The following is a 27996-nucleotide window of genomic DNA, read 5'->3' on the forward strand; positions in this document are numbered from 1 at the left end:
GCAAGAAAAGTACAGCTTTTGTTTTCTTAATCAAAACTCTGTTTCATTTTGTATTTATTTACCTCTGTGGCTGTCAGTAGCTTGTTAAACATGATTATGTCATTCTGTCAATAAGTCTGACAACATATTCTAGGCCATTTTTCAAATATTTTTTTGTACTGAAATTTTAATACAGCTTATTTAACAACTCCTTATTAAGTTTTCTTCTTCCTTTGAGAAAGAAATGAAATGAACTACCGTTTCAATCATCTCCCTTAATGATTTCAAGATCATTGAGAGTAGAAAATAAGCTGAAAAAATATTTCTAAAGAATTGTGGACATTTTAGCAGCTGGACACATTGAATATTGAAAAGCAAAGAAACTACTGTCACCCTCAAATACAGAGTGCAAAATCTGTGTTATCTAATTTGAGCCTAAAGAAATAAAATGCATACTCAATTCAGTAGTCTTGCCTACATTACCACTTGTCATAGGAACACCTAAATCTAATGATAGTCATCTTAATACTTTAATATCATTTATACTTCTCATAGCATGCAGGATAATAACACCATCAAAAATAATCATTGGAACATTGCAAAGGGAAACATATGAACATCACTAAACAGGAGCAAGACATTAATATTTAATAGAGACATTTTTAAAAGTTAACTGGAAATGGAGAAAGAACAAGATGTAAGAAAGCACGAAGAAAGGACACAAGTAATGGAAATAATACAGAAATTATAAGGGATAAATCTGATAGCTAGCAAGGTAAAACCCTATTATAGCCAGCATCAGATTTATGAATTAGTTGAAATAGATATGGTTTCAAGGATACTCAGGCAAGGAAAGAATACCAATGTAAAAATTAGTGCACCCGTCTTTCTAAGGGATATATGAAAAACAAATGTAAAGGCTTAATTTTTTCCAAGCAAGATAACTCCATACTGCACTGATCAAATTATATTATAGATTCATTTTTACCAACAAGCTGTAAGCTACCTGAGTGATTACAGATTTGCTGTTTAGTTGCCAAGTCACGCCTGACTCTTTTTGCAACCCCATAGACTGTGGCCTGCCAGGCTCCTCTGTCCATGGGATTTTCCAGCTAAGAATAGAGGGATGGGCTGGCATTTTCTTCTCCAGGAGATTTTTCCAACCCAAGGATCAAACTTGCGTTTCCTGCATTGCATGAGGATCAGCGTGTCCCGCAGGTCAGACAGGCACACCACGCACTCGTTGCTGTTGTCGCTGTTCTCCTCGTCCGAGGGCTTGGTCTCCTGGTTGTTCTTGTTCTCGATGCCATAGATCTCCTGCAGCAAGTAGCTAACCCGGTCCACGATTTGCTTCTGCTTTAAAGGCTTCATGGAGAAGCTGCCATCCACGTGCTTTTCAAAGGCGGCCAAGAGCACGTGGGCATGGCCGGTCACTTCCACAACATCCCCCTCATCCACCACGGCCTGGATGACCACTGGAAACACGCCCCGGTCCAGGTCAAAGTTCAGCTCGTCGTCCTTCCACTCCGAGAAGTCGATCTTGAAGGAGGGCAGCGAGAACTGCTGGCTCACACCGCGCTTGTAGTGGACGGTCTCGGACTGCAGGGCCGGGCTCTTGGGGCTGTACGCGGCAGTCCCGTTCAGGAACTCCTCCACCGCCTGGCAGTAGACAGTGATGGCCACCCGGGCGTCGGCGTCGAAGGTGAACTCCAGGCTGTAGAGGACGCGGGGCTTCTCGCCGTCCTCAGTGGGGCTGTCGGCGCCGTCCTTGTACCTCACGAGCCGGAGGGAGTCTTTGCGGATGTTCACCAGGCTCCTCAGCGTCTTCACGGGCTCGTGGGGCGCAGGCGTGACGTAAGGGAACTGGACTGGGCGATTGCCCACCAGCGAAGCCTGATGACATATATCGCCAGTGTCTTAATTACATTTGCTTCCCCAGTGCTGATTACAGACCTAGGTACCTAGTAGGGACTCAATATATTTGGTTGAAATTAATGGGAAAAACCTTAGAGGAATGCTATACTTGTAAATTTTTGTGATATCAGATCTTATTAGTATTCCTACTATGCAAAAGTATTTTTCACACAATGGGAAACAGCAGATGATTTCGTGATTTATATATTTGGTAACTATTTCTATGGGGCTTTTACTATCTCTCCTGGTTAGCGTGAGGTTAATAAGTTAATTGGGCTTCAAAGAATTTAAGATATAGTTCCATCTTATGTTTTCCACAATCCAAAAGAAGACTTTTAGCATTTTCATTCTTCCTTTTACTTTCAAACGTCTAGGTTTCTGTGATAGAACAAAAAATCTTAAGAATAAACATAGAGTTTTGTATTTTCTATAAATATTAGCTCCACTTTTTCAACTGAAACCAGTTAATAAATTCAAATTGCAGTAATACTAAGAGAGGGTAAAAAATCTAATAAGCAATTCCTAAGTGCCCATTCATAAGTCACTTGTGTCTGGCCTAGTAGGTACCCAACTCCATGCCACACACCACGGCCCTGTGGTTTGTGCTCCTGTGGTGCAATTATTTTGTAATCACCAAAAGATCCCAAGCCTGCTGCCAACAGAAATGACAAGGCTTGAAGAGCTGCAGGTGACCAATAAAAGAGCCAAGTAGAACAAACAAATGACAACTGGGTCATCCATGCATCCACAATTGCTGTCATTTATCTAAAAACCGAGAACTCTGCTTGTGAAATGAAATTCTCCAACACACCCTGTGCCCTCTGATGCTTGCAAACCCCTGAAGAGAGCTCAAGGTCCTCACACCTCTCCCACCACTTTGTTTCTCACCATCATTACAAGAATCAGAGACTACTCTGGATCCACATCAAGCCTACTGGGCCACAGAAGTGAAGGTTTAAATTGTCAGGAGAAAGAATTGTAACATTCAACCCAAGTTTACAGCATCTATCCTATTGTTTGTGTCTCTTTTTCCAAAGCCAGCTCGTGACTACTTTTTAAAAATTATATTTGTTTATTAACTTTTGGCTGTGCTGGGTCTTCGTTGATGAGCAGATTTTTGTCTAATCACAGAGAGTGGGGGTTACTCTCTATTTGTGGTGTGAGGGCTTTTCATAGTGGTGACTTCTCTTGTTGCAGAGCATGGGCTGCAGGATATGCAGGCTGGGTAGCTGCAGCTCCCAGGGTCTACGGCACAGACTCGATAGTGGTGGTACATTGGCTTAGTTGCTCCATGGCATGTGGGATCTTCCCAGACCAGGGATAGAACCCATGTCTCCTGCACTGGCAGGTGGATTCTTCACCAGGAAAGCTCTGGTGAATACTTTTGACCTGGGTTTTGAAAGGTTGCTACTGCGAGCCGTGTGTTATGCTAGGATGCATGGCCTCCGGAAGAGAGGATTTTGATCCGGGGTCAGAGATGAGGCTTGACTACTTGGAGCTTTTTGTGTAGCAAAGTTTTATTAAAGTATAATACAAGTAGGGAAAGCTTCTGAGATAGACATCAGAAGGGGACAGAAAGAATGCCCCTTTGTTTTTAGCAAGGCATTTTATGTCTGTTAGAAAGAAAGACACCTCGGAGCTGAGGGAGTTTCACCAGGCCGCTCTCCAACAGTATGCATTTTTGAGATAGGATGGCAGAAGGTGTGTCATCCCCTGGCCTTAAAACAATTGACATGAATATTGTTTTGTTTTTCTGGAACTCTCTTGCTTTTTCCATGATCCAGTGGATGTTGGCAATTTGATCTCTGGTTCCTCTGCCTTTTCTAAAACCAGCTTGAACATCTGGAAGTTCATGGTTCACGTATTGCTGAAGCCTGGCTTGGAGAATTTTGAGCATTCCTTTACTAGCCTGTGAGATGAGTGCAACTGTGCAGTAGTTTGAGCATTCTTTGGCATTGCCTTTCTTTAGGATTGGAATGAAAACTGACCTTTTCCAGTCCTGTGGCCACTGCTGAGTTTTCCAAATTTGCTGGCATATTGAGTGCAGCACTTTCACAGCATCATCTTTCAGGATTTGGAATAGCTCAGCTGGAATTCTATCACCTCCACTAGCTTTGTTCGTAGTGATGCTTTCTAAGGTCCACTTGACTTCACATTCCAGGATGTCTGGCTCTAGGTCAGTGATCACACCATCGTGATTATCTGGGTCGTGAAGATCTTTTTTGTACAGTTCTTCTGTGTATTCTTAATATCTTCTGCTTCAGTTAGGCATCACTGACTCGATGCACGTGAGTCTCAGCGAACTCAGGGAGTTGGTGATGGACAGGGAGGCCTGGCGTGCTGCGATTCATGGGGTCGCAAAGAGTTGGACACGACTGAGCGACTGATCTGATCTGATCTGATCTGATTGTTTTGTTGAGCCATTACCAGCCCAAGGTTTGAGAAAAGAAAAAATGTTAGTCTTAGGCAGGACCATTTGAAAAAAAGGCAAATTCCAAAGGAAATACACAGTTTCATTAACATAGCTTAAGAAAAACATTTCCATAAGAAAAATGCATTGGTTAGATCAAGGCAGAACCTGGTGTCCTCAACACAGAATTAAAAGAAGTCTCTTTTAATTTTGTTTAGAGAAGGAAAAAAAGTTGCAATTTATTTCCTTCTGTCACTTGGGACCTCTGGCCTTCCTACATGTTACCCTCTCAGTCTGACACTAAGGTAAGGCCTGGGGACTAAGATTTATAGGTATATTCCTTTCTAGAGACAGCTAATGAATTGTAGGAATCCTCTAGCACATTTAGACTCCACAAGTTACCCCATGGAATTATCATCATCCCATACTATTGAGAATAACTTTACTAGTGGGAGCAGGGAAACACACAGGGCCATGAAACTATGTGAGTACAATAGTATTTCATTTTAACATACTGATCATTTTAGGGGGTACCATTTTACATTATGCTCTTAGTGGTTGTCCTGGAGATTAAAATTACTGTCTTAATTTTAACAATCTAGTTTGGATCAATACCATTTTAATGTCAGTTGTGGATAAAAACATTGTTATTCCATTCATCATCTTTTGTTCTATTGTTCTCAAACAAATTATATCTATATCCATTGTGTGCCCATCAGCACACATTTATAATTTTTAGATGATGCATTTTACTTTTAAGTCTGATAGAAAAAAATAAGAATTATAAACAAAGTTATATTTATATTACATTTTGTATGTACCTATATTTTTATCTCTAATGGTGTTACTCATTACTTTATCTGTGTTTTCTTGGGGAAAGTGTTTTCCATACTCGGTTAGATGTTCAAGAATGTCTTTGGGAATCTTCCAGGGACCATCAGAGAAGTCAAAGAATGACAGTTCTTGGGGAATAAGACTGTCAAGAAAGCTCCAACCCCATTCTGTCTCCCCTGGTGGCTGTCAGCCTAAGCATGACTTTCACTGTGATTATAGACTACAGATTACAGAGCTGGAGATTGGAAATAGGTATTAGGCACATCAAAATACCACAAAGTTTGCCGTTGCTACCAAGATTTAGCCATTTTTCTTGAATAGCTCCTTCCTGGATCCTTGTTAATCTCTGGTTAATTTACAGAGTTGTTAAAAATTGATTCTAACATTTTCTTTCTGCCAATTTTATCACTGCTTTTATGGAGAAAAGAATTTTTGGAGGCTCTTACTCTGCCATTTTTTGCTGACATCTGGTTGAGTGTTTTAAATATTTATTTTTAGAGTGGGAGAAAATCTGACGCATTTTATATTATTGGTGTTTGTTTATTCCTTCCTCATTTACTTGATTTATTCTGTGCTAGTAAACTTGAACAGACAACAAAGTAGGTTAAACAAAAATTAAAACATGAAAAAGAAAACTGAGAATATTTTGGACTTTGAATTTGGCATACGTTTTGGGTAAACACCATTAAAATATTGTTTTGATTATTTCAGAGGTTTGGAGGGATTGTAGCTAGTATTTATTCTTATTGACAATGGGAGATTTACACCTGGTCTCATTCATCCTGGATGGTTGTATAGTATTGGTACAACTCGTGAAGTGCCCCCTGTTTTCTGGTCAGTATCCCTCTGATCTTTTTCAAGGAAAGTAACAGCTCTGCTGATTAACAGGAGTCAAGTTCATTGTGTCTTCAGCGATGATCAGCTTTCCCTAACAGGGTACTCTTCAAAAAGAACAGTGCCAGATCCCAGCCACAGCGATTATAATTCATTTAGTCTCAGGTGGAGCCTTGATGTTGTTATTTTCACAGTTCTCACAAGCAGCTATATTGTCAGAAGTTGTGTTAAAGAAATAAAAACTTTCCTCCAAGGACTTCTCCCATCCACCCCCAAATACAAACAGTTAAATGAGTGTTAATGATCTTAGATCAAGATCTAGACTATTTCTTAGGTTCTGATGTTGAGGATAAGTTGTCAGCAATTTTTAGAAGGTTCAGCATGAATAGATTGAACCATATCATCATAGATTTTAGGGAGAACCTGTCACATTTTTTTGACCTGTTCTCATTCCTTTTCTTGAAGTTCAAAGAATAAGATTCAAAAAATTAATATGTGGATCTCGGTTTAGGAGAAGATACAGCAATGGAGACTACTTGACATGTTTTAGGTCTGATTCTTAGATTTATCTGTGCCTTGGCAAGACAAATTTTTGTCACTTCATATGGTTCAACCAAGATCATCAGGGCCAAAATGTTTTCAGTGGCACCTCAGCAAGTAAGTGCTAAGTGTCTTTGGTCAGCCATATGGTCTGTCCATTTCCATGCCTCAGTGACCTTGTGAGACCTTGTCCTCTGCTATTCGCTGCAGGATTTGCTTGCTCAGGATCCTGGGCACCGGCTCTCTCTCAAGTTTTCTTGCTGAAGATTTCCACTAAAATGAACATAAAAAGCTGAGCTTTCTTTGAAAATTCTAGACTGAACATAATGATAGTACTCTCTGAGTGACTATTCTATGAGGAAATGACTTCTAATATAGCTGTCAGTTCTCTGGAGCCAAAGACCATAAGGAACACACCTGTGTCAAAGTTATGTTTACTGATTCCATGTCACAAGGCACACTGCACACCTTGGGGAACTGAGGGATATTTCAATATAAGGAAGCTAGAAAAACGTTTTAGAATTCAGGTTTGGGTTAAGTGGCTTTCAAGAGCATACAAAGAAGTAGGACTTTAGACTTCCCTGGTGGTCCAGTGGTTATGCCTCTGCCTTCCAATGCAGGGGATACGGGTTTGATCCCTGGCTGGAGAACTAAGATCCTATATGCCACATGGTGTGGCAAAAAAAAAAAAGTTTTTAATTTAAAAAAAAGAAGTAGGACTTTGCTCTGAACTGGATGTTGTCTGGAAGCAGAGATAATTCTATAGTTGAGTCTTTTAATAATTCTTATTTAGAAGATGTGGCTGCTGCTGCTGCTAAGTCACTTCAGTCATGTCCGACTCTGTGCGACCCCACAGACAGCAGCCCTCCAGGCTCCCCCATCTCTGGGATTATCCAGGCAGGAACACTGGAGTGGGTTGCCATTTCCTTCCCCAATGCATGAAAGTGAAAAGTGAAAGTGAAGCCGCTCAGTCATGTCTGACTCTTAGCGACCCCATGGACTGCAGCCTATGAAGCTCTTTCCATGGAATTTTCCAGGCAAGAGTACTGGAGTGGGGTGCCATTGCCTTCTCCCTAGAAGATGTGGGGGTGGGGGATAGAGTGAAACAAATGCTTCTATTGATTTTTGTAAGCTGCAGTCATTTATATTAGCCAGAGTAGGTGGTTCATTTGGTCATTTTAGGAGTTTTACACTGTTTTTTCTTTACCTTGTGTTTAGATCTGATTATGGCAAAGTGGTCTTAAGTTTGCCTCGATTCTTCTCAGTTGCTGGTTATCCTTATCTGATGTTGGTGCTCTGGGAAAAAGTCCATATTGTACAGGAGAAAAACTAAGATCATCTGCAAGAGTCAGGCCAGCTGGTAGCAATGCCTAGAGCTGAGAGTGCCAGGCTAGCTCCCAGATGTCACCAGCTGCTTTGCTCTTTCTCCTGGAATTTATATCCAAATATGTCACCAAGACTAAATTTATCTTTGTCAGGTGTTGATACACCTTCTTAGCATCTTGTTTACCCTTGACATTTATTATGTCCAAATACCTCTATGAGGCAAGACTTCCTACTATTAACACAGATACATCATTTCTATCATTATTGGCATTTTATATTCTGATTGATGAGTTTTCTATGTTCGCAATGCTGAATCCTAATCTTCATAAAGACTTCCTCATGCCAGACACGTTACCACACATTTTTCATCTGTCTCATTCTTACTACTTGGCCAAATATAAACTTTTCTGGTTGTAGGTTCTCTTCTTAATTTATTTTTATGTTGTCCAGATACTTTACTTTCTCCTCTATGCTTTTCCTCAAAGACTTCTTAATAATATTCTTTCATATGTTTAAGCTCATCTCTAGGTGTTCCTGCAAACTTAAACATATCTTGACAGATTTGGGGCTCTCCTAGGAGGAATATTGATTCTTCCTGGTTCCCTTTGGAAGTGAAAAGTATTTTTGTCCCCACTTCTCAAATCTTTCCATGTTTTTTAATATCCTCATTCCACAAAACATTTTCTTGGCTTCATATGAAATTCCAGTCTATTAAAGAGCATATCTCTATTATAGATATTCTTTTTGGCAGTTGTATTTGATTATGTGTGTGACGGCACTGAGGTATAGTCTTAATAAATTGATATATTAAAATGCTCACTGAACTAGCCTTTGGGGAACTAATATGTATTTCTTTTTGTTTGAGAACAAGGGAAATTATCACTAATTAGGAAAAGGAGGAAAATATCAGGAAAAAGAGGGATCTAATAGTAACATTAAAGATTTTAGAGCACAGGTTAGAAAGTTGGTCCTCCTTATAGGAAGAGTAGAGGAATTTTAAGAGTAGTCAGGTTCAGGATTCACTCGTGTGTGTGTGTGTGTGTGTGTGTGTGTATGCTATAACTCTTTCCCTAGTCTATAACTTTGGTAAATCATTTACACAGTCTGAAATAGATATAATTTAAATCAATCAATGTAATATACCACATTAACAAATTGAAAAATAAAAACCATATGATTATCTCAATAGATGCAGAGAAAGCCTTTGACAAAATTCAACATCCATTTATGATAAAAACTCTCCAGAAAGCAGGAATAGAAGGAACATACCTCAACATAATAAAAGCTATATATGACAAACCCACAGCAAACATTATCCTCAATGGTGAAAAATTGAAAGCATTTCCTCTAAAGTCAGGAACAAGACAAGGGTGCCCACTTTCACCTTTACTATTCAACATAGTTTTGGAAGTTTTGGCCACAGCAATCAGAGCAGAAAAAGAAATAAAAGGAATCCAAATTGGAAAAGAAGAAGTAAAACTCTCACTATTTGAAGAGACATGATCCTCTACATAGAAAACCTTAAAGACTCCACCAGAAAATTACTAGAACTAATCAATGATTATAGTAAAGTTGCAGGATATAAAATCAACACACAGAAATCCCTTGCATTCCTATACACTAACAATGAAAAACAGAAAGAGAAATTAAGGAAACAATTACATTCACCATTGCAACAGAAAGAATAAAATACTTAGGAATATATCTACCTAAAGAAACTAAAGACCTATATATAGAAAAGTATAAAACACTGGTGAAAGAAATCAAAGAGGACACTAATAGATGGAGAAATATACCACGTTCATGGATTGGAAGAATCAATATAGTGCAAATGAGTATACTACCCAAAGCAATTTATAGATTCAATGCAATCCCCATCAAGCTACCAATGGTATTCTTCACAGAGCTAGAACAAATAATTTCACAATTTGTATGGAAATACAAAAAACCTCGAATAGCCAAAGCTATCTTGAGAAAGAAGAAGGGAACTGGAGGAATCAACCTACCTGACTTCAGGCTCTATTACAGAGCCACAGTCATCAAGACAGTATGGTACTGGCACAAAGACAGAAATATTGATCAATGGAACAAAATAGAAAGCCCAGAGATAAATCCACACACATATGGACACCTTATTTTTGACAAAGGAGGCAAGAATATACAATGGATTAAAGACAATCTCTTTAACAAGTGGTGCTGGGAAAACTGGTCAACCACTTGTAAAACAATGAAACTAGACCACTTTCTAACACCATACACAAAAATAAACTCAAAATGGATTAAAGATCTCAACATAAGACCAGAAACTATAAAACTCCTAGAGGAGAACATAGGCAAAACTCTCCGACATACATCACAGCAGGATCCTCTATGACCCACCTCCCAGAATATTGGAAATAAAAGCAAAAATAAACAAATGGGACCTAATTAAACTTAAAAGCTTCTGCACAACAAAGGAAACTATAAGCAAGGTGAAAAGGCAGCCTTCAGAATGGGAGAAAATAATAGCAAATGAAGCAACTGACAAACAACTAATCTCAAATATATACAAGCAACTCCTACAGCTCAACTCCAGAAAAATAAATGACCCAATCAAAAATGGGCCAAAGAACTAAATAGACGTTTCTCCAAAGAAGACATACAGATGGCTAACAAACACATGAAAAGATGCTCAACATCACTCATTATCAGAGAAATGCAAATCAAAACCACTATGAGGTACCATTTCACACCAGTCAGAATGGCTGCAATCCAAAAGTCTACAAGCAATAAATGCTGGAGAGGGTGTGGAGAAAAGGGAACCCTCTTACACTCTTGGTGGGAATGCAAACTAGTACAGCCACTATGGAGAACAGTGTGGAGATTCCTTAAGAAACTGGAAATAGAATTGCCTTATGATCCAGCAATCCCACTGCTGGGCATACACACTGAGGAAACCAGAAGGGAAAGAGACATGTGTACCCCAATGTTCATCGCAGCACTGTTTATAATAGCCAGGACATGGAAGCAACCTAGATGCCCATCAGCAGATGAATGGATAAGAAAGCAGTGGTACATATACACAATGGAGTATTACTCAGCCATTAAAAAGAATACATTTGAATCAGTTCTAATGAGGTGGATGAAACTGGAGCCTATTATACAGAATGAAGTAAGCCAGAAAGAAAAACACCAATACAGTATACTAATGCATATATATGGAATTTAGAAAGATGGTAACAATAACCCTGTGTACGAGACAGCAAAAGAGACACTGATGTATAGATCAGTCTTATGGACTCTGTGGGAGAGGGAGAGGGAGAGGGTGGGGAGATTTGAGAGAATGGCATTGAAACATGTGTAATATCATGTAGGAAACGAGTCGCCAGTCCAGATTCAATGCACGATACTGGATGCTTGGGGCTGGTGCACTGGGACGACCCAGAGGGAGGGTATGGAGAGGGAGGAGGGAGGAGGGTTCAGGATGGGGAGCACGGGTATACCTGTGGCAGATTCATTTTGATGTTTGGCAAAACTAATACAATATTGTAAAGTTTAAAAATAAAATAAAATTAAAAAAAGAAAAAAAAATAAAGCAAGGGAATTGAGGTAGCCAAGTATAATGTTTATAAAGAACTTTGACATGAATATTTAGTTACTGGGAGTCAATGATTTCCTTAGTTTAGTAGGAGGGTAACTATAAAGTAGTTAAGCTGGTTCTATAAAAGTTTGACAAATGGAGCTTTTAGTAGTCTTTTAGACAAAATGATATTGAAAATAACTTATCAATGGATACAAAAATGGGTACTGTTCTCCAGGGAAATAAAAATGTAATAGTTGAAGTAATATTTTTTACTGGTCAGAAATCTACAGGTTCAGATCTGAGCCTTAATCAATAATAAACATTTAATCAAATATTGATATACTCCTCTAGAAAATTAAACTTTGGTAGTTCTTTTAGAATATGCTTCAGGAATACATTGACAAGACATATACCATTATCTTTTTGCTCTATTTCCAAATTTTGGATAATTTTTCTTAATAGCAAAGTGTCAGTTTGTTTAAGGTGACATAGTAAACAAGTACGCAGCTCACATAGGACTTGCTCCAATACTATTTTCATCTCTCTTGGCTTTCAATAGCAGATTGCCAAACAGAGTGATGCTAAATATAAAGACAGATTTTTAAATGAAAATTTTAATTAAATGTATAGAGAAGTATTTTAAAAAGTTGCAAGATAGAAATATCATTAAATTGCAGGTAGCAATAAACTATAGAATTAGATGAAGTCCAGATAGCAATGCACATAGACTTTCTATCATACTCTTCAGTAAGTTTAATTATCCCCAAATTTCCTCAATTTTTTTTTAAGTGGCTGCTGCACGTATGCTGTTCCTTTCTTTTAACTGTCAGCACTCTGAGCATGCATCCGTTTAAACTTGGATAACATAATGCCATGACCTCCTGATGGACATTCTTTCTTATTGCCACCTGCCAGTTCATCCTGAATTGTGAGTCATAAAGGCAGATTTCAGGATGCTACTTCCATGCTCCCAGCTGCGTATGGCTTTTTATTTCATATCAAGTGCAGTCCAAGCTTCTCATCCAAAAACTCAAGCCTCGTCCCTCCAGCACTCTCTTAAAACCCAGCAGTTACTACCTAGATTGTATGCACTCTTTTTTTTTTTCTCCAGAGAGGCAGGTCCCCTCCCCATCTAATGTTTCCTTCTGACTGATTTCCTTTTCTGCTGATCCATGCCTCAACAGAAATGCCTCTTTCCTCCTCTTTGCTTAACCAGAGCACTTATAACAATCATGGCTCATAAAGCCATACCTTTGTTATGAAGCCTCTCCTGACAATTTCAAATCATAATGGTTCTTTTCATTTACCAAATCACAGGATATTAAAACCAAAGTAGTCACAGACTTCTTGTCACCCCTCTTGATATTTTAATGTGAAAACAAAGAACCACGGTGGTTGTAATTAGTCATCTAATTTGTTAGAGGTTAAAATTAGCCTCAGGTTCTTATATCTCCAGTTCATGGGTTTCCCTAACATCCTCCTTCTCTATTCATTGTTATATGATTTTATTTTTTTCACTTATTTTTATTTTTTTGTGTGTGTATGTGTAATAAAGTTTTATTAAAGTATAAAGGAGATAGAGAAAGCTTCTGACATAGGCATCAGAAGGGGGCAGAAAGAGTACCCGCTTGCTAGTGTTAACAATGAAGTTATATAATCCAAAGACTCTCTGGAGGTTGTAAAGACCTCATCAGACCTACTCCCATAATTTACATTTTAAGATAACACTGTCCTCAGGCAAGATACATCCTTGTAAAGACCAGGTCTACTCCCATAATTAACATTTTAAGATAACAGAAGGTTGAATCCAAAGACTGTCCTTAGGCAGGATACATTTTGTTATATAATCCTAAGGAATGTGGAGAAAGAAAAAAAGTTTGTCCTTTCTTCCTCCTTGAGAATTCCAGATCCCTCTCTCCTTGGGGACCCCTAGACTACCTATCAACCTGCCTAGGAACTGACTCTCTCATTCCCCCCTTTTCTTTTTAGGAGAATTATGTTGCCTAGGGAAAAGGGGCATCGTTCTCATTCCATAACTACTTCCAAGCTGACTGGGGCGTTGTCCCTAAATTGGTGAGGCAACATATTCTCCTAATCCTCATATTGAGGATATCTGATCCAGGGGGCCCAAATAGTAGCTGGAGGAAGCTACAGCAGTAGCAGGAGTTTGAGCAACCATTTGTAACTTAAAAGCTTTCATGCGGCTAATACAATGTTGTTACAATTGATTTTTCTCGAAAACATCTGCAAACTACTTGAAATTGGTATTATAGCCTATGCACTCTTTAAGAATATCTTTGGAGTGCCCGTTTATTTATAAACATAGTACCCTGACTTTTTGAGCTGATAATTTACCTGAAATAATTTTACAAACATTGATGTGAGACTTACACTGAACAAAACAAGAGAAATCATCAGATGGCAAAAGTTGTAAATATACCCACAGATACTAATTTCATCAAACAACTCCCCTGAAAAGGAAGTACCTAACTTTGGAACATTGTTTTTAAAAGAGCATTTTCTTTTCTAAGAATCATATTTAAGGGACACATGAATATAACTGAAGATAATTTTAAAAATATATATAAATATGTGTGTAACTTGTATTTTGTTTATTTCATGGTATAACTTGAAGTATAAAATGTAAGAACATAATATTATTAAATGTTCATTGGAATACTTATGCACTGACAGATTTTATACTGATAGATATGCAGTTTTTATTTTAAAATATCTATATATACACATATTTGCATATATTGCTTAAAAAACTATATTAATCTGTGAATTAAAATCTAATAAACAAAAAGGGAAAGTTTTTACAGTATAAGACATTCTTTCAAGAGATGATTTATCATAGACAAACAATCCAACAGTTATATTCATAATTTAGGTATTTGTTTTTGCAAGAATATTAAAGTCCCTCCCCATGATTTCTCATTTTAATGAGTTCCTATAAAATTGAAGCAAGAAAATACTCATATTTCACTGATTTGCATCTTGTTTTCCCCAAGAATTACTGAATCAGGTTAAATGAATAATTTAAAATCTACACATTGCAGCATAACATAAGATTCTTGTATGAATTTCACTGTTGAACATGCATTAAAAAGCACTATTTTAAGGCTATTGAAGATGCTCATATAGTATCCCTAAGCACCTATTTCTAGAAGGATTTGCAGCCTTCTGTGCCACTGATGATAAGGAATTTCATTGTTCTGGCTTCCATACCCTGCTTGACCTATTCATCCTAAATAAGCTAATCCTGGAGAGAGTTTTGCTTAAGGCATAAAATGACCAACACAGGGATGGAAAGCAAATCTACCACCACACATGCAGAAACTAATATAAGAGCCACGATGGAGTGTTATATGCATGTCAATACAGTTTCAGATGATACTTCCTACTAAAGTCAAGACATCTGATTTAAGGACTTTGGTCATCATCTACAATAATTTGAGCACCAGAAACTGATGCTACATAGAACAACATAGTTACCTTTATGCAACTGTTGTCAAAGTTCTGATTCACTGATAAAATCACCCAGGAGAATACAGTAGTATTAAAAAGAAGTCAAGAGGATGGCGCAAAATTGTAAATATGATATTAAGGATTCCCACTTTCCTTAGGGCTGGCTTTCATAATGGATATCAAATGTGAATTCAGAATATAAAAATATTTTGTTTGATAAGAGAAAAGTTTGGACCAAAAGTCAAAAGCTTTTCTCCTAACTCAGTATATCTCCCTGAATGCATTATTTTTATCTACCATATAGAGTGAAGCTTCCACTAATGACCTGTCTCATTAATATCAGCAGCAAAAACCTACAGTCCTAAAGCCACCAAGCTGCAATGATTTCTGTTCTAAAAATCATCAGGGCTTTTGATGAGAACTACATCTAAGGGCTTCAAGTCAAGGCAACTTAATTAAATCTAAGTAAGAATGGCCAAGATAAGAGATGTTTTGCATGAATATAAATATGTTGGTATGGATTAAATTGGAAGAACCCTTGTCATGCAGAAATATTGATTTGCCTCATTAGCACATCTTTTCTTTAATGAAAGCAATATTTCTTGAAGGACATGTTTTCTTTGTTGGATTGAAAAATTACATTTAAAATTAAAAACATTTGTATTAAAAAAAAATCGCTCTAATTCTCAAGCTTGAGTTGAGTCATTACAGGGGCTTCCCTGGCAGCTCAGAAAGTAAAGAATCTGCCTGCAGTGTGGGAGACATGGGCTCAATCCCTGGGTTGGGACGATCCCCTGGAGAAGGAAATGGCAAACACTCCAGTTTTCTTGCCTGGAGAATTCCATGCACAGAGGAGCCATTAGAACAGAAATGCAAAAGGTATATGGTTGTTAATACATGCAGATGTTGCCAATTTCTCATTCAAGTATTATAATGGTAACAAGTGGCTTAATAGTTTAAATGGCATTTGAAAGCCAGCAATTGATTTTTTTAATTTAACATAGATTATAAATGATCAGAAATGGCTACTTTCCCACAAGATAGTCAGTGAAGAAGTCATAAAGTTAGAGTCTATATCCACAAAGGGAAATGTTAGAAGTCATAACAGAATATTGAGTGGTGCTCCATCAGATGTTAAACCTATACTTTCTATTCTTGTGTAAAAAATACATAAAATTTTGCCTAAATCTCTGTTCATTTTATTGAAACTATCCTGGAGGCCATTATGATAGGAAATTGAGAAAGTAATACCTATTCCTTTAGACAAAGATCATTGAGTTAAGTATTCCAAATCTGACCTCACATAATTAGTAACCAGTTTCAAACCATTGCCCTTAGATTCATCGTTTATTGCACCTCTTTCAGTATCTAATCAGTGGAAGAATTGTAGGAATTTGTGGTACTACAGACAAATACACATAGGTTTTGAGGAAGAACATCCCAGTTTTTAAACTCATTAATCCTGATTATCTCCTGCTTGCATCACAGCTAAATCTTTTAGTCCAACTATAAGTAAGTACCATTTGCAACACACACACACACATTATAAAGATAGTGGTGACCAGTAGCTTTAGAAATAAATTTGCCTGTGTGCCTGCATCCCTAAGTCTAGTCCTCAAGAAGTGAACATGAAGTTTCTCTCCAGTGACACCCTAGCTCCAGATTTCTGTATGTGACTGCTTTCTTACTCTCATGAGGACACTGTCTTATAGACGCTGAGTTTGTTTCAAGAGCATACAGGACATGGAGATTAAGTTGAGTGGTTCTTAAATGGGGATGTAATTCTTAATATGAAAAGCCTGTGGCACAGAATGTGTAACCTCTTGTAATTACAGAAGACTCCCATACAAGCAATATTAGTGGTACATCTGTGACACATACACCACCCAGAAGTAGGGAACATGTATAAAAGAAGTATTATGTGCTGGGTCAGGCTGCCCTGGTAGCTCAGCTGGTAAAGAATCTACCTGCAATGCAGGAGACCTGGGTTCAATCCCTGGGTCAGGAAGATGTCCTGGAGGAGGGCATGGCAACCCACTCCAGTATTCTTACCTAAGAATCCACATGGACAGAGGAGCCTGGTGGGCTACAGTCCATGGGGTCGCAAAGAGTTGGACACAAATAAAGCGACTAAGCACACATGTACCAGGTCTGCCCCTGCCTTTTGCTTCAGTTTCACTTTACACAAATCCTGTATCTTAATTTAAATAAAATAGAAACTTACTTCAAGTTCAGCATCCGTATGTGTTGTATTTAGCTGTCACACTGAAAGCCAAGCTGAAATGCTGCAGGAACATGATGGAAAGTTAAAATCAGTAACAACAACAAAGGAGAAGCAAACTTTTTTAAAAGATCAACCGTAGTCCTATTCTGCAAAATGTCTTAGGGTGAATTATAGGGCCAAAGAATATGTACTCTCAGAGAGAGCTAAGATCCCTGTGGCAATCTGCTCAGAACAACAGACAACATTTCAAAATAATATTTTTTAACTGTATGAAATAAATACCTAAGACATTAAAGAAAACTAATTACATTTAATCAGAGCTCTATCCATGGCTCTTCTGGCAGCCTTTGGACACCATATAAGGAATCTCTGCATGATACGCAGGCAGTTGAAATAAGAACGAGTAAGTGTAGATTGCAGATATAGTTAAGAGGTAGAAATTACAGAACTTTCTGATAAAAAATATTGGGTGGAAGTAATTGAGAATGAGGGAATAATCAAAGGAAATACCCAGCTTCAAGGTTTAACATTAGTGTGGGGGATGCTGACATTTTCAGAGATGATAACTGGTCAGTACATGTAGAGAGACTGTATGTCCATAAAACAGTGTCGGTGGTGGTACAGTAGACTCCAGGAGTGCCAGTTTGGCCCTGTGAGTTTTGAAATGCCTCTTAGGTTGTTAAAGGAAGACACCAAAAAGGCAGTTGTAAGTCAAAGTCTGAATTTTGGATGCGTTCAATTCATAAGATATTTTTGGATATGTTCAATTCATAACCCGCAAAATAATACCTGTGTGTTCCTTCCAATAGAGCGCTATCCAATTTTGCATTCAACATGGAAATCTTTTCTTTTTCTTAGCAACCTCAAGGGACCAGAATTCAGCAGGGTTTACTTTAGGAACTGTTGATATTTTACTAATTGCTCATTCTATAGTTATTATGTGACGTATAATAACTTTTGAGAAGTACTAGATGACAGACACTGCTCCTAGACATTGTTCCTACATACATCAATTCAAATCATGGCTATCATTTTGCAAGTTTATATATATATATATATATATATATATATATAAAGAAGCCAAAGATTCAGACAGATTATTTATCTTTTACAAGGTTATATGGTGATTAACTTGCTAACTAAAATTTGGACTCAGATCTGTGTGACTTCAAAGCCCATAATTTTTTTGTGGTATCATGTACTTGTGCCTTTTTTCATCTATTCTATTCCAGTATATTTAAACCTCTAATTTACTGGTTCATTGAATTTATTCTTCTCATATCAGGTTGAGATAGAAGTTTTTAATAACTCAGAAGATAAATGGCCTTTCTCTTGCTCAGTAGACAAATTTATTCTCTCCAAAATAGGACTCAAATATGGACACTTTATTGCCTATTTGGTGCTATGGTGTATCACCAAAAATCCTCTATAAAATAGCATTGCCACCCAGAAACTTCCTATTAAGAAAGGGAGTATCACACAATCATTTTTAAAGAAACCAATAAAAACAAAACAAAAAAAATGGCCAGAGCAATACTTCAAATATTCCTCTTCTCTGTAAAATGAATGTAGGTCTATTTTTTCCATGGATGCTGTATTCACAGACACAGTCATAGCCACTCCTGCAGAGATATAGAAAAGATGGTCTTCTTTGTTCCCTGGGAGACATTTTTTCCCATTTCCACTCCTTGTTGTTTTATTCTTCTGAAAGCTTTTTCAGATATGTTTACTTACTCACCTGCAGCTAAACCTTGTTTTCATAGGTAGGTGGTAAATCTTTTTTCACTGCCAGTTATAGCTTACTTTATTCTTTAAAAGAAATCCTTTGATTTTTTTCCATATTTAGAATTAAAATCTCCACATAGTACTTTTAAGAGCAATTTCTGTCTATTTATCTGAGGATTACCTTTGGATCTGCTAAACTTTAATACTTCACTGGATGTTCACATGCCAACCATTTTCTCCCATGTTTTGAATGTTACCCTATTACCTTCAAAACACAAAAATACACGTGAGTGAAAGTCACCATTTGGCTTCTTATTGTTGAGTCAACTTCTGAAATCTTGCTCTGGAATCCATTTTCTGAAGGAATTCACCTACAAGAGTAATTCTGCAGTATAATAACCCCACAATGGAAACTGCTTTTGATTTTTTTTTTTTTAATGCATAATTTTTTTTTTCTAATTTTATTTTATTTTTAAACTTTACATAATTGTATTAGTTTTGCCAAATATCAAAATGAATCCGCCACAGGTATACATGTGTTCCCCATCCTGAACCCTCCTCCCTCCTCCCTCCCCATACCATCCCTCTGGGTCGTCCCAGTGCACTAGCCCCAAGCATCCAGTATCGTGCATCGAACCTGGACTGGCAACTCGTTTCTTACATGGTATTTTACATATTTCAATGCCATTCTCCCAAATCTTCCCACCCTCTCCCTCTCCCACAGAGTCCATAAGACTGTTCTATACCTCAGTGTAGAAACATATACAAGATTTATATGTTCATTGGTTATGACTATTAGGTTGGTACAAAATTAATTTTGGTTTCTCATTGTTGGTCACTTCCCTGGTGGCTCAGATGGTAAAGCATATGTCTACAATATGGGAGACCTGGGTTCAATCCCTGGGTTGAGAAGATCCCCTGGAGGAGGAAATGGCCGCACACACCAGTACTCTTGCCTGGAAAATCCCACGGACAGAGGAGCCTGGTATGTAACAGTCCATAGGGTCATAAAGAGTCAGACTCAACTGAGCGACTTCACTTTCACTTTCACTTTTGCTTTGTTGAGATTTGGCATTTGATACTGGAATATGTTCTTAAATAAATGTGGTTATGTTATACGTCATTTTAATGCACATTTCTCATTTTATGTTTTTGAACTAATGACATTACTTGCTGTGTATTTTATATTTATTTTAGACTAGGGGAATAATGTTAGACAAAAAGCAAATTCAAGCGATTTTCTTACCCAAATTCAACATGGGTAAGTAAAGCAGAGGAAACAGCTCACAACATCAATAACGTACTTGGCATAAGAACCGCTAATGAATGTATAGTGCAGAAAAGCTTCAAGAAGGCTTACAAAGGAGATGAGAGCCTTAAAGATTCGGACCACAGTGGCTGGACATCAGAAGTTGACAACAACCAACCGAGAGCTATCTTTGAAGCTGATCCTCATATAATTACACAATGATAGTTGCCAAGGAAGTCAATGTCAACCATTCTATGGTTATTTCAGTATTTAAAGCAAGTTGAAAGGGTGAAAAAGCTTGATAAGAGGGTGCCTCTTGCTGCTGCTGCTGCTGCTAAATCGCTTCAGTCGTGTCCAACTCTGTGCGACCCCATAGATGGCAGCCCACCAGGCTCTGCCGTCCCTGGGATTCTCCAGGCAAGAATACTGGAGTGGGTTGCCATTTCCTTCTCCAATGCATGAAAGTGAAAGCATTGTTTTCAAGTTTCATCTTCGCTAGTTCTACACAACAACAATGAACCAGTTCTCAATTGGATTGTGATGTGTGACAAAAAGTGGATTTTATATGACAACCGGCAATTACCAGCTTGGTGGTTACACTGAGAAGCTCCAAAACACTTTCCAAAGCTAAATTTAGACCCCCAAAAATGTCATGGTCACTCTCTGCTGGTCTGCTGCTGGTCTGATCCACTATAGGTTTCTGAATCCCAGTGAAACCATTACATCTGAGAAGTAGGCTCAGCAAATCCATGAGATGCACCAAAAACTGCAATGCTTACAGTCAGCACTGGTTAACAGAAAGGGCCCAATTCTTCTCCCTGACAAGGCCCAACCGCACATCACACAACCAGTGCTTCAAAATGTGTATGAATTGGACTAAAAAATTTTGCCTCATCCACCATATTCATCTGACCTCTAACCTATTGACTGCCACTTTTTCAAGCATCTCGACAACTTTTTGCAAGGAAAATACTTCCACAACCAAAAATGCTTCCCAAGAGTTTGTCAAATCCCAAAGCAAGGATTTTTACATTGTAGAAGTAAACAAACAGTTCTTGCTGGCAAGAATGTATTGATTGTAATGGTTCCCATTTTTATGAATAAAGATGTTTGTGGGCCTAGTTATAATGATTTAAAATTTATGGTCAGAAACCACAATCATTTTTGTACCAACCTAATATTCAGTTGTGTGATTTAGTGAACTCATGAATTTTTCTTATAGAATATTAATTGTAAATAAATCTATTTAAGCTGATAGAATCCAAACAATAAAATTAAAGTGCATTTAGAATAGAATAATGCTTTAAGAAAAATAATAATAATAACATCTTATGGAAAATCCCTAACGGCTTTTTGGCTAAAACAAAACCTCACTATGGCTAAGTAATTATTGAGACCTCTATTTAAAAATACAGATAGATACAAAGATACAAGGATAGATAGACATTCCTAGCGAGCACAGGCAGCCAAAGGCATGTCTCAGAACTTTCAGCTAAGTCTTCATGACTTTATCATGTCAGGTGTTTTAATAAAAAGTTTGAGTCATTTTTGATCTTTGAGTGCTGACAACTTTCAAGCATAGCTTTTGATTTCCCCATTTCGCCCACATCTGAACCATGAAGCCCCCGCCAGCCAGCAGGAATCCTCACTCCATGCCTAGTACCAACCATTACCATTCCTCATGCCACCAGGTTCTTCTTTTCTATCCAACCATTTTAGTTCTGCTCAGGAGCCTGCTCTGTTTTCCTCAGCAAAAAGCTTCCTTCTGCGACTAATGAATCTTTCACATCCTCTTGTAAAAAGCCTCTTGATGAAGGTGAAAGTGGAGAGTGAAAAAGTTGGCTTAAAGCTCAACATTCAGAAAACGAAGATCATGGCATCCGGTCCCATCACTTTATGGGAAAAGATGGGGAAACAGTGGAAACAGTGTCAGACTTTATTTTTCTGGGCTCCAAAATCACTACAGATGGTGACTGCAGCCATGAAATTAAAAGACGCTTACTCCTTGGAAGGAAAGTTATGACCAACCTAGATAGCATGTTCAAAAGCAGAGACATTACTTTGCCAACAAAGGTTCATCTAGTCGAGGCTATGGTTTTTCCTGTGGTCATGTATGGATGTGAGAGTTGGACTGTGAAGAATGCTGAGCACCGAAGAATTGATGCTTTTGAACTGTGGTGTTGGAAAAGACTCTTGAGAGTCCCTTAGACTGCAAGGAGATCCAATCAGTCCATTCTAAAGGAGATCAGCCCTGGGATTTCTTTGGAAGGAATGATGCTAAAGCTGAAACTCCAGTACTTTGGCCACCTCATGCGAAGAGTTGACTCATTGGAAAAGACTCTGTTTCCAGTTTTTTAAGGAATCTCCACACTGTTCTCCATGGTGGCTGTACTAGTTTGCATTCCCACCAACAGTGTGAGAGGGTTCCCTTTCCTCCACACCCTCTCCAACATTTATTATTTGTAGACTTTTGGATCACAGACATTCTGACTGGTGTGAAATGGTACCTCATAGTGGTCGTGATTTGCATTTCTCTGATAATGAGTGATGTTGAGCATCTTTTCATGTGTTTGTTAGCCGTCTGTATGTCTTCTTTGGAGAAATGTCTATTTAGTTCTTTGGCCCATTTTTTGATTGGGTCATTTATTTTTCTGGAGTTGAGCTGGAGGAGTTGCTTGTACATTTTTGAGATTAGTTGTTTGTCAGTTGCTTCATTTGCTATTATTTTCTCCCATTCTGAAGGCTGTCTTTTCACCTTGCTGATAGTTTCCTTTGATGTGCAGAAGCTTTTAAGGTTAATTAGGTCCCATTTGTTTATTTTTGCTTTTATTTCCGATATTCTGGGAGGTGGGTCATAGAAGATCCTGCTGTCATGTATGTCAGAGACTGTTTTGCCTATGTTCTCCTCTAGGAGTTTTATAGTTTCTGGTCTTATGTTGAGATCTTTAATCCATTTTGAGTTTATTTTTGTGTATGGTGTTAGAAAGTGTTCTAGTTTTATTCTTTTACAAGTGGTTGACCAGTTTTCCCAGCACCACTTGTTAAAGAGATTGTCTTTAATCCATTGTATATTCTTGCCTCCTTTGTCAAAGATAAGGTGTCCATATGTGCGTGGATTTATCTCTGGGCTTTCTATTTTGTTCCGTTGATCTATATTTCTGTCTTTGTGCCAGTACCATACTGTCTTGATAACTGTGGCTTTGTAGTAGAGCCTGAAGTCAGGTAGGTTGATTCCTCCAGTTCCATTCTTTTTTCTCAAGATCGCTTTGGTTATTCGAGGTTTTTTGTATTTCCATACAAATTGTGAAATTATTTGTTCTAGCTCTGTGAAGAATACTGTTGGTAGCTTGATAGGGATTGCATTGAATCTATAGATTGCTTTGGGTAGTATACTCATTTTCACTATATTGATTCTTCCAATCCATGAACATGGTATATTTCTCCATCTATTAGTGTCCTCTTTGATTTCTTTCACCAGTGTTTTATAGTTTTCTATATATAGGTCTTTAGTTTCTTTAGGTAGATATATTCCTAAGTATTTTATTCTTTCCATTGCAATGGTGAATGGAATTGCTGCTGGGCATACACACTGAGGAAACCAGAAGGGAAAGAGACACGTGTACCCCAATGTTCATCGCAGCACTGTTTATAATAGCCAGGACATGGAAGCAACCTAGATGTCCATCAGCAGATGAATGGATAAGAAAGCTATGGTACATATACACAATGGAGTATTACTCAGCCATTAAAAAGAATACATTTGAATCAGTTCTAATGAGGTGGATGAAACTGGAGCCTATTATACAGAGTGAAGTAAGCCAGAAGGAAAAACACCAATACAGTATACTAACGCATATATATGGAATTTAGAAAGATGATAACAATAACCCTGTGTACGAGACAGCAAAAGTGACGCTGATGTATGGAACAGTCTTATGGACTCTGTGGGAGAGGGAGAGGGTGGGAAGATTTGGGAGAATGGCATTGAAACATGTAAAATATCATGTAAGAAACGAGTTGCCAGTCCAGGTTCGATGCACGATACTGGATGCTTGGGGCTGGTGCACTGGGACGACCTGGAGGGATGGTATGGGGAGGGAGGAGGGAGGGGGGTTCAGGAGGGGGAGCACATGTATACCTGTGATGGATTCATTTTGATGTTTGGCAAAACTAATACAATTATGTAAAGTTTAAAAATAAAATAAAATTAAAAAAAAAAAGAAAAGAAAAGACTCTGATGCTGGGAGGGATTGGGAGCAAGAGGAGAAGGGGAAGACAGAGGATGAGATGGCTGGATGGCATCACTGACTCGATGGACGTGAATCTGAGTGAACTCTGGGAGTTGGTGATGGACAGGGGGCCTGGCGTGCTATGATTCATGGGGTCGCAAAGAGTCGGACACGACTGAGTGACTGATCTGATCTGATCTGATCTGTGTCTGTGCGGCTTCCTCATGATCACCATCCAGACCAATGGGGCATCAATCCCGGCCCCTGCAGGAAAAACATGGTGAAGATACCAATTTTTTACAATACCATAATTTCACTCAGTTTTCTAATTTTAAATATGTAAGTCTTTTAATATTGATAATATTCCATGTACTTTACAGTGTGACTAAGTTCTTTGCACATTTTTTATGAAAGAGCAGACATTGGATTTTATTTTATTATTTTTTAAATTGAAATACTGTTGATTTCAGGATCCTGAAAGATGATGTTGTGAATATGCTGCACCCCTTGGACTGCAAGGAGATCCAACCAGTCCATCCTGAATGAGATCAGCCCTGGATTTCTTGGGAAGGAACGATGCTAAAGCTGAAACTCCAGTACTTTGGCCACCTCATGCGAAGAGTTGACTCATTGGAAAAGACTCTGATGCTGGGAGGGGTTGGGGGCAGGAGGAAAAGGGGACGACAGAGGATGAGATGGCTGGATGGCATCACCAACTCGATGGACGTGAGTCTGAGTGAACTCGGGGAGATGGTGATGGACAGGGAGGCCTGGCGTGCTGCGATTCATGGGTCCCAAAGAGTCGGACACGACTGAGCGACTGAACTGAACTGAACTGAACTGTAGATTTACAGTGTTATGTTAGTTTCTGCTGTACAGCAAAGAGATTCATATATAATTAACGTATACATATACATACATTCTTTTTCAAATAATCTTTTCCATTGTGGTTTATCATAGAATATTGAATATAGTTCTCTGTGCTATAATGTAGGACCTTTTTGTTCATTCATCTTATATATAAAGTCTACATCTGCCAACCCCAACCTCCCACTCCAGAATAAATTTCTAGTTGCCCAAAGCAGAGGCCCTTCTAATTAGTAGGCACTTTATTAGCTTTCATGACTTCCTTGATTAATTTCCTACTCTTTCCCCTACTTCTCCTCAAATCTTACTACCTCTAGGGAGGAGGGAATAAAAGAAGTCATTCTGTGATGTCTAGATGTCTCAGTGAAAGAAGGAAGGCAGCTGTCTCAGTCTTACCTCCTTATAAATATGGTAATTACTGTACCTCTTGTCCTTACAAACCACATTAATCCTGTTTTCAGGGAGAAGAGTTCTTATGTATGAATGTTGAAGTAGAACATGTACTGTATAGGTTTACTTGCAATGAACAAAGCTAGAATCTATGGAATTTGTGGGCTATGACTCCCTGGAAATTTTCCCATAAGCTATATAATAACCTAGGGTAGTAAGTGGATGTATTTCATAAGTTAATACTCTCTACTGGGTGATATAATGCCTGTATCTCACAGGAGACCTCCTTTATAGCTCTAGGTTACATAGAATGTGTACAAAATGAGAAAGAATGTCCCAGTAAGCAGCTCCTAGTTGCCTAGAGCCTTTCCCTAATTCAGGCTCTTGATTTCTTTTATTCTTAAAATTTCTCATAGAGCTTGATAAGTGAGTACAGGCTCCTATTCTTGTGAGTCTGCTTTTAAAAGTGAACCTTTGAGTCATTTCATGTCCTGAATAAATTATTTCTGTAAATGTTTGTCTTGGAATCAGTTTTTTGAGGAAACCAGGTGTTACTACTGGTAAAGAAACTGCCTGCCAAAGCAGAAGACATAGAGACACAGGCTTAATCCTGGGTGGGGAAGATCCCCCTGAGGAGGGCTTGGCAACCCACTCCAGTATTCTTGCCTGGAGAATCCCATGGACAGAGGAGCCTGGTTGGCTGCAGTCCATAAAGTCACAAAGAGTTGAACACAACTAAAATAGCTTAGCATACATGTGAGCTAAGATACGTTCTTTCCCCTTTACCTTCTGTTGTGTTGGGTTCCCAAGAAGTATATTCTGAGACACAGTTAGCATTAAGATATTTAGGTGGGCTGCCATCTATGGGGTCGCACAGAGTCGGACACGACTGAAGTGGCTTAGCAGCAGTAGCACTTAGGATGCATGTTTATGAATAGGAGGGATAAGAACCAGGTCTGGATAAAGGGAGAAGTCAAGCTGGAATGTAAACCCAACAGTAGTCTGGACTGGTAACTCCAGGAGCTCTGAGCTACAGTGGGCCTTCAGAGTTGTTCCACTTTGAGCTGAGATGGCCAGTCATTTATACAGTATGTGGCAGAGTGAGACATGGGCTAGATGAGTCTTTGCAGTTCAGGCAACCCTTGAAAACATTTATCTACCAACAATGTTCTCAGTCTTTCAACACAGGCAACAAATCTTTCATTGAAATGGGACATGGGAGGACTATCACAATCATGCAACTTCTGGGTTTTATGACTATACCATTTTTTTCTAATATATTTTTTTCTACTCTACTTTTTTAAACCTTCAAACATTCTCATCTTTTTACTTGTTTATCAGTTTCAAATGAGATAATCAGTGTGATTTCACAGCCTCATAATTTTTCTTTCCCTTTCCCTCTTAAATATTATTAATTATATTACTTATGAATTCTCAGAGTTGATTACATTTACATTACACTCTGTTTTAGTCTTATCTTGTTATTAAATAAATTGAATTGCATATCACAAATCTTTTTGCTATAATTTCTCAATTCACCTTATGTTCAACTGAAAATTTTAAATTGTTAATTTTTTTAGGAAGGGCTTAAAGAACATATGATTCGATTTATATTTTTTGTATGTTCAAATGTATTTTCTGCCTTATTTATTTTAAAAATATAGTCTCTTAGTCATCTTTTGCTACAGCAATAGGGAATGCCAAGATTTCAGCTGCACATTTGCTAGGCTGCACTGGTATGGACTGGTTCAGTAAGGCTTTATGACCTTTTCACTGTGGAGCATAGGTTGAACAGAAGACTACTGCCTGGGTCCTGGGTCCTGCTGTTCTCATGGCAGAGAACAAGAACACAAAATGACTAATGAAAACATGAAATTTCTCTTAAAATCACTGGACTGGAATAACATTTTTGACATTTTTGCTCACATTCTATTGGCTGTAACAGATCACATGGCAAAAGCCAATGTGGCAGAAAGCTGCAAGGGGCAGAAGTGAGTCAATGGCTTTGACAATAATAAAATTTAAGAAGTACATTCCTTGGTTACTGTAATTGAGTTATCTCTCTTCTGCTTACAAAATACACTTACTGCCCCCCTCCCAACAAATGTACTAAAGATGGTTCAGATGGTTTATTCACACATACATGGCCTTAGGCTTGAAACTCACGGTCTTATGATGGATAGTTCTTCATCAGGACCAGATGTAGATTTCCTTTATTTGAAGTGAAGTGAAATGAAAAGTGTTCAGTCATGTCTGACTGTTTATAACCCCATGGACTGTACCAGCCTGGTTCCTCTGTCCATGGGATTTCCCAGGCAAGAATACTGGAGTGGGTTGCCATTCCCTTCTCCAGGGGATCTTCCTGACCCAAGAATTGAACCTGAGCTCCCTGCACTGCAGGCAGGTTCTTTATCATCAGAGCCACCAAGGAAGCCCTCCCTT

At 38.3% G+C, this 27996-nt stretch overlaps 1 protein-coding gene across 1 annotated transcript in view; it reads right to left on the minus strand.

The window, feature by feature from the left end:
- Positions 1-1005: 1005 nt before the first annotated feature.
- LOC529930 (E3 ubiquitin-protein ligase MGRN1) overlaps positions 1006-27996 on the minus strand; it is a 43746-nt gene continuing 16755 nt past the window's right edge. Inside the window, exons 2-3 of the mRNA XM_059875858.1 lie at positions 6688-6784; positions 1006-1895 (exon numbers count right to left, since the gene is read on the minus strand). Of these exons, the coding sequence (XP_059731841.1) occupies positions 1021-1895; positions 6688-6784 (972 nt within the window). The 3' untranslated portion in view covers positions 1006-1020. The remainder of the gene's footprint in view (positions 1896-6687; positions 6785-27996) is intronic.

Source organism: Bos taurus, chromosome 16 (genome assembly GCF_002263795.3).
Source record: "Bos taurus isolate L1 Dominette 01449 registration number 42190680 breed Hereford chromosome 16, ARS-UCD2.0, whole genome shotgun sequence".
Classification (NCBI taxonomy): Eukaryota; Metazoa; Chordata; class Mammalia; order Artiodactyla; family Bovidae; genus Bos; species Bos taurus.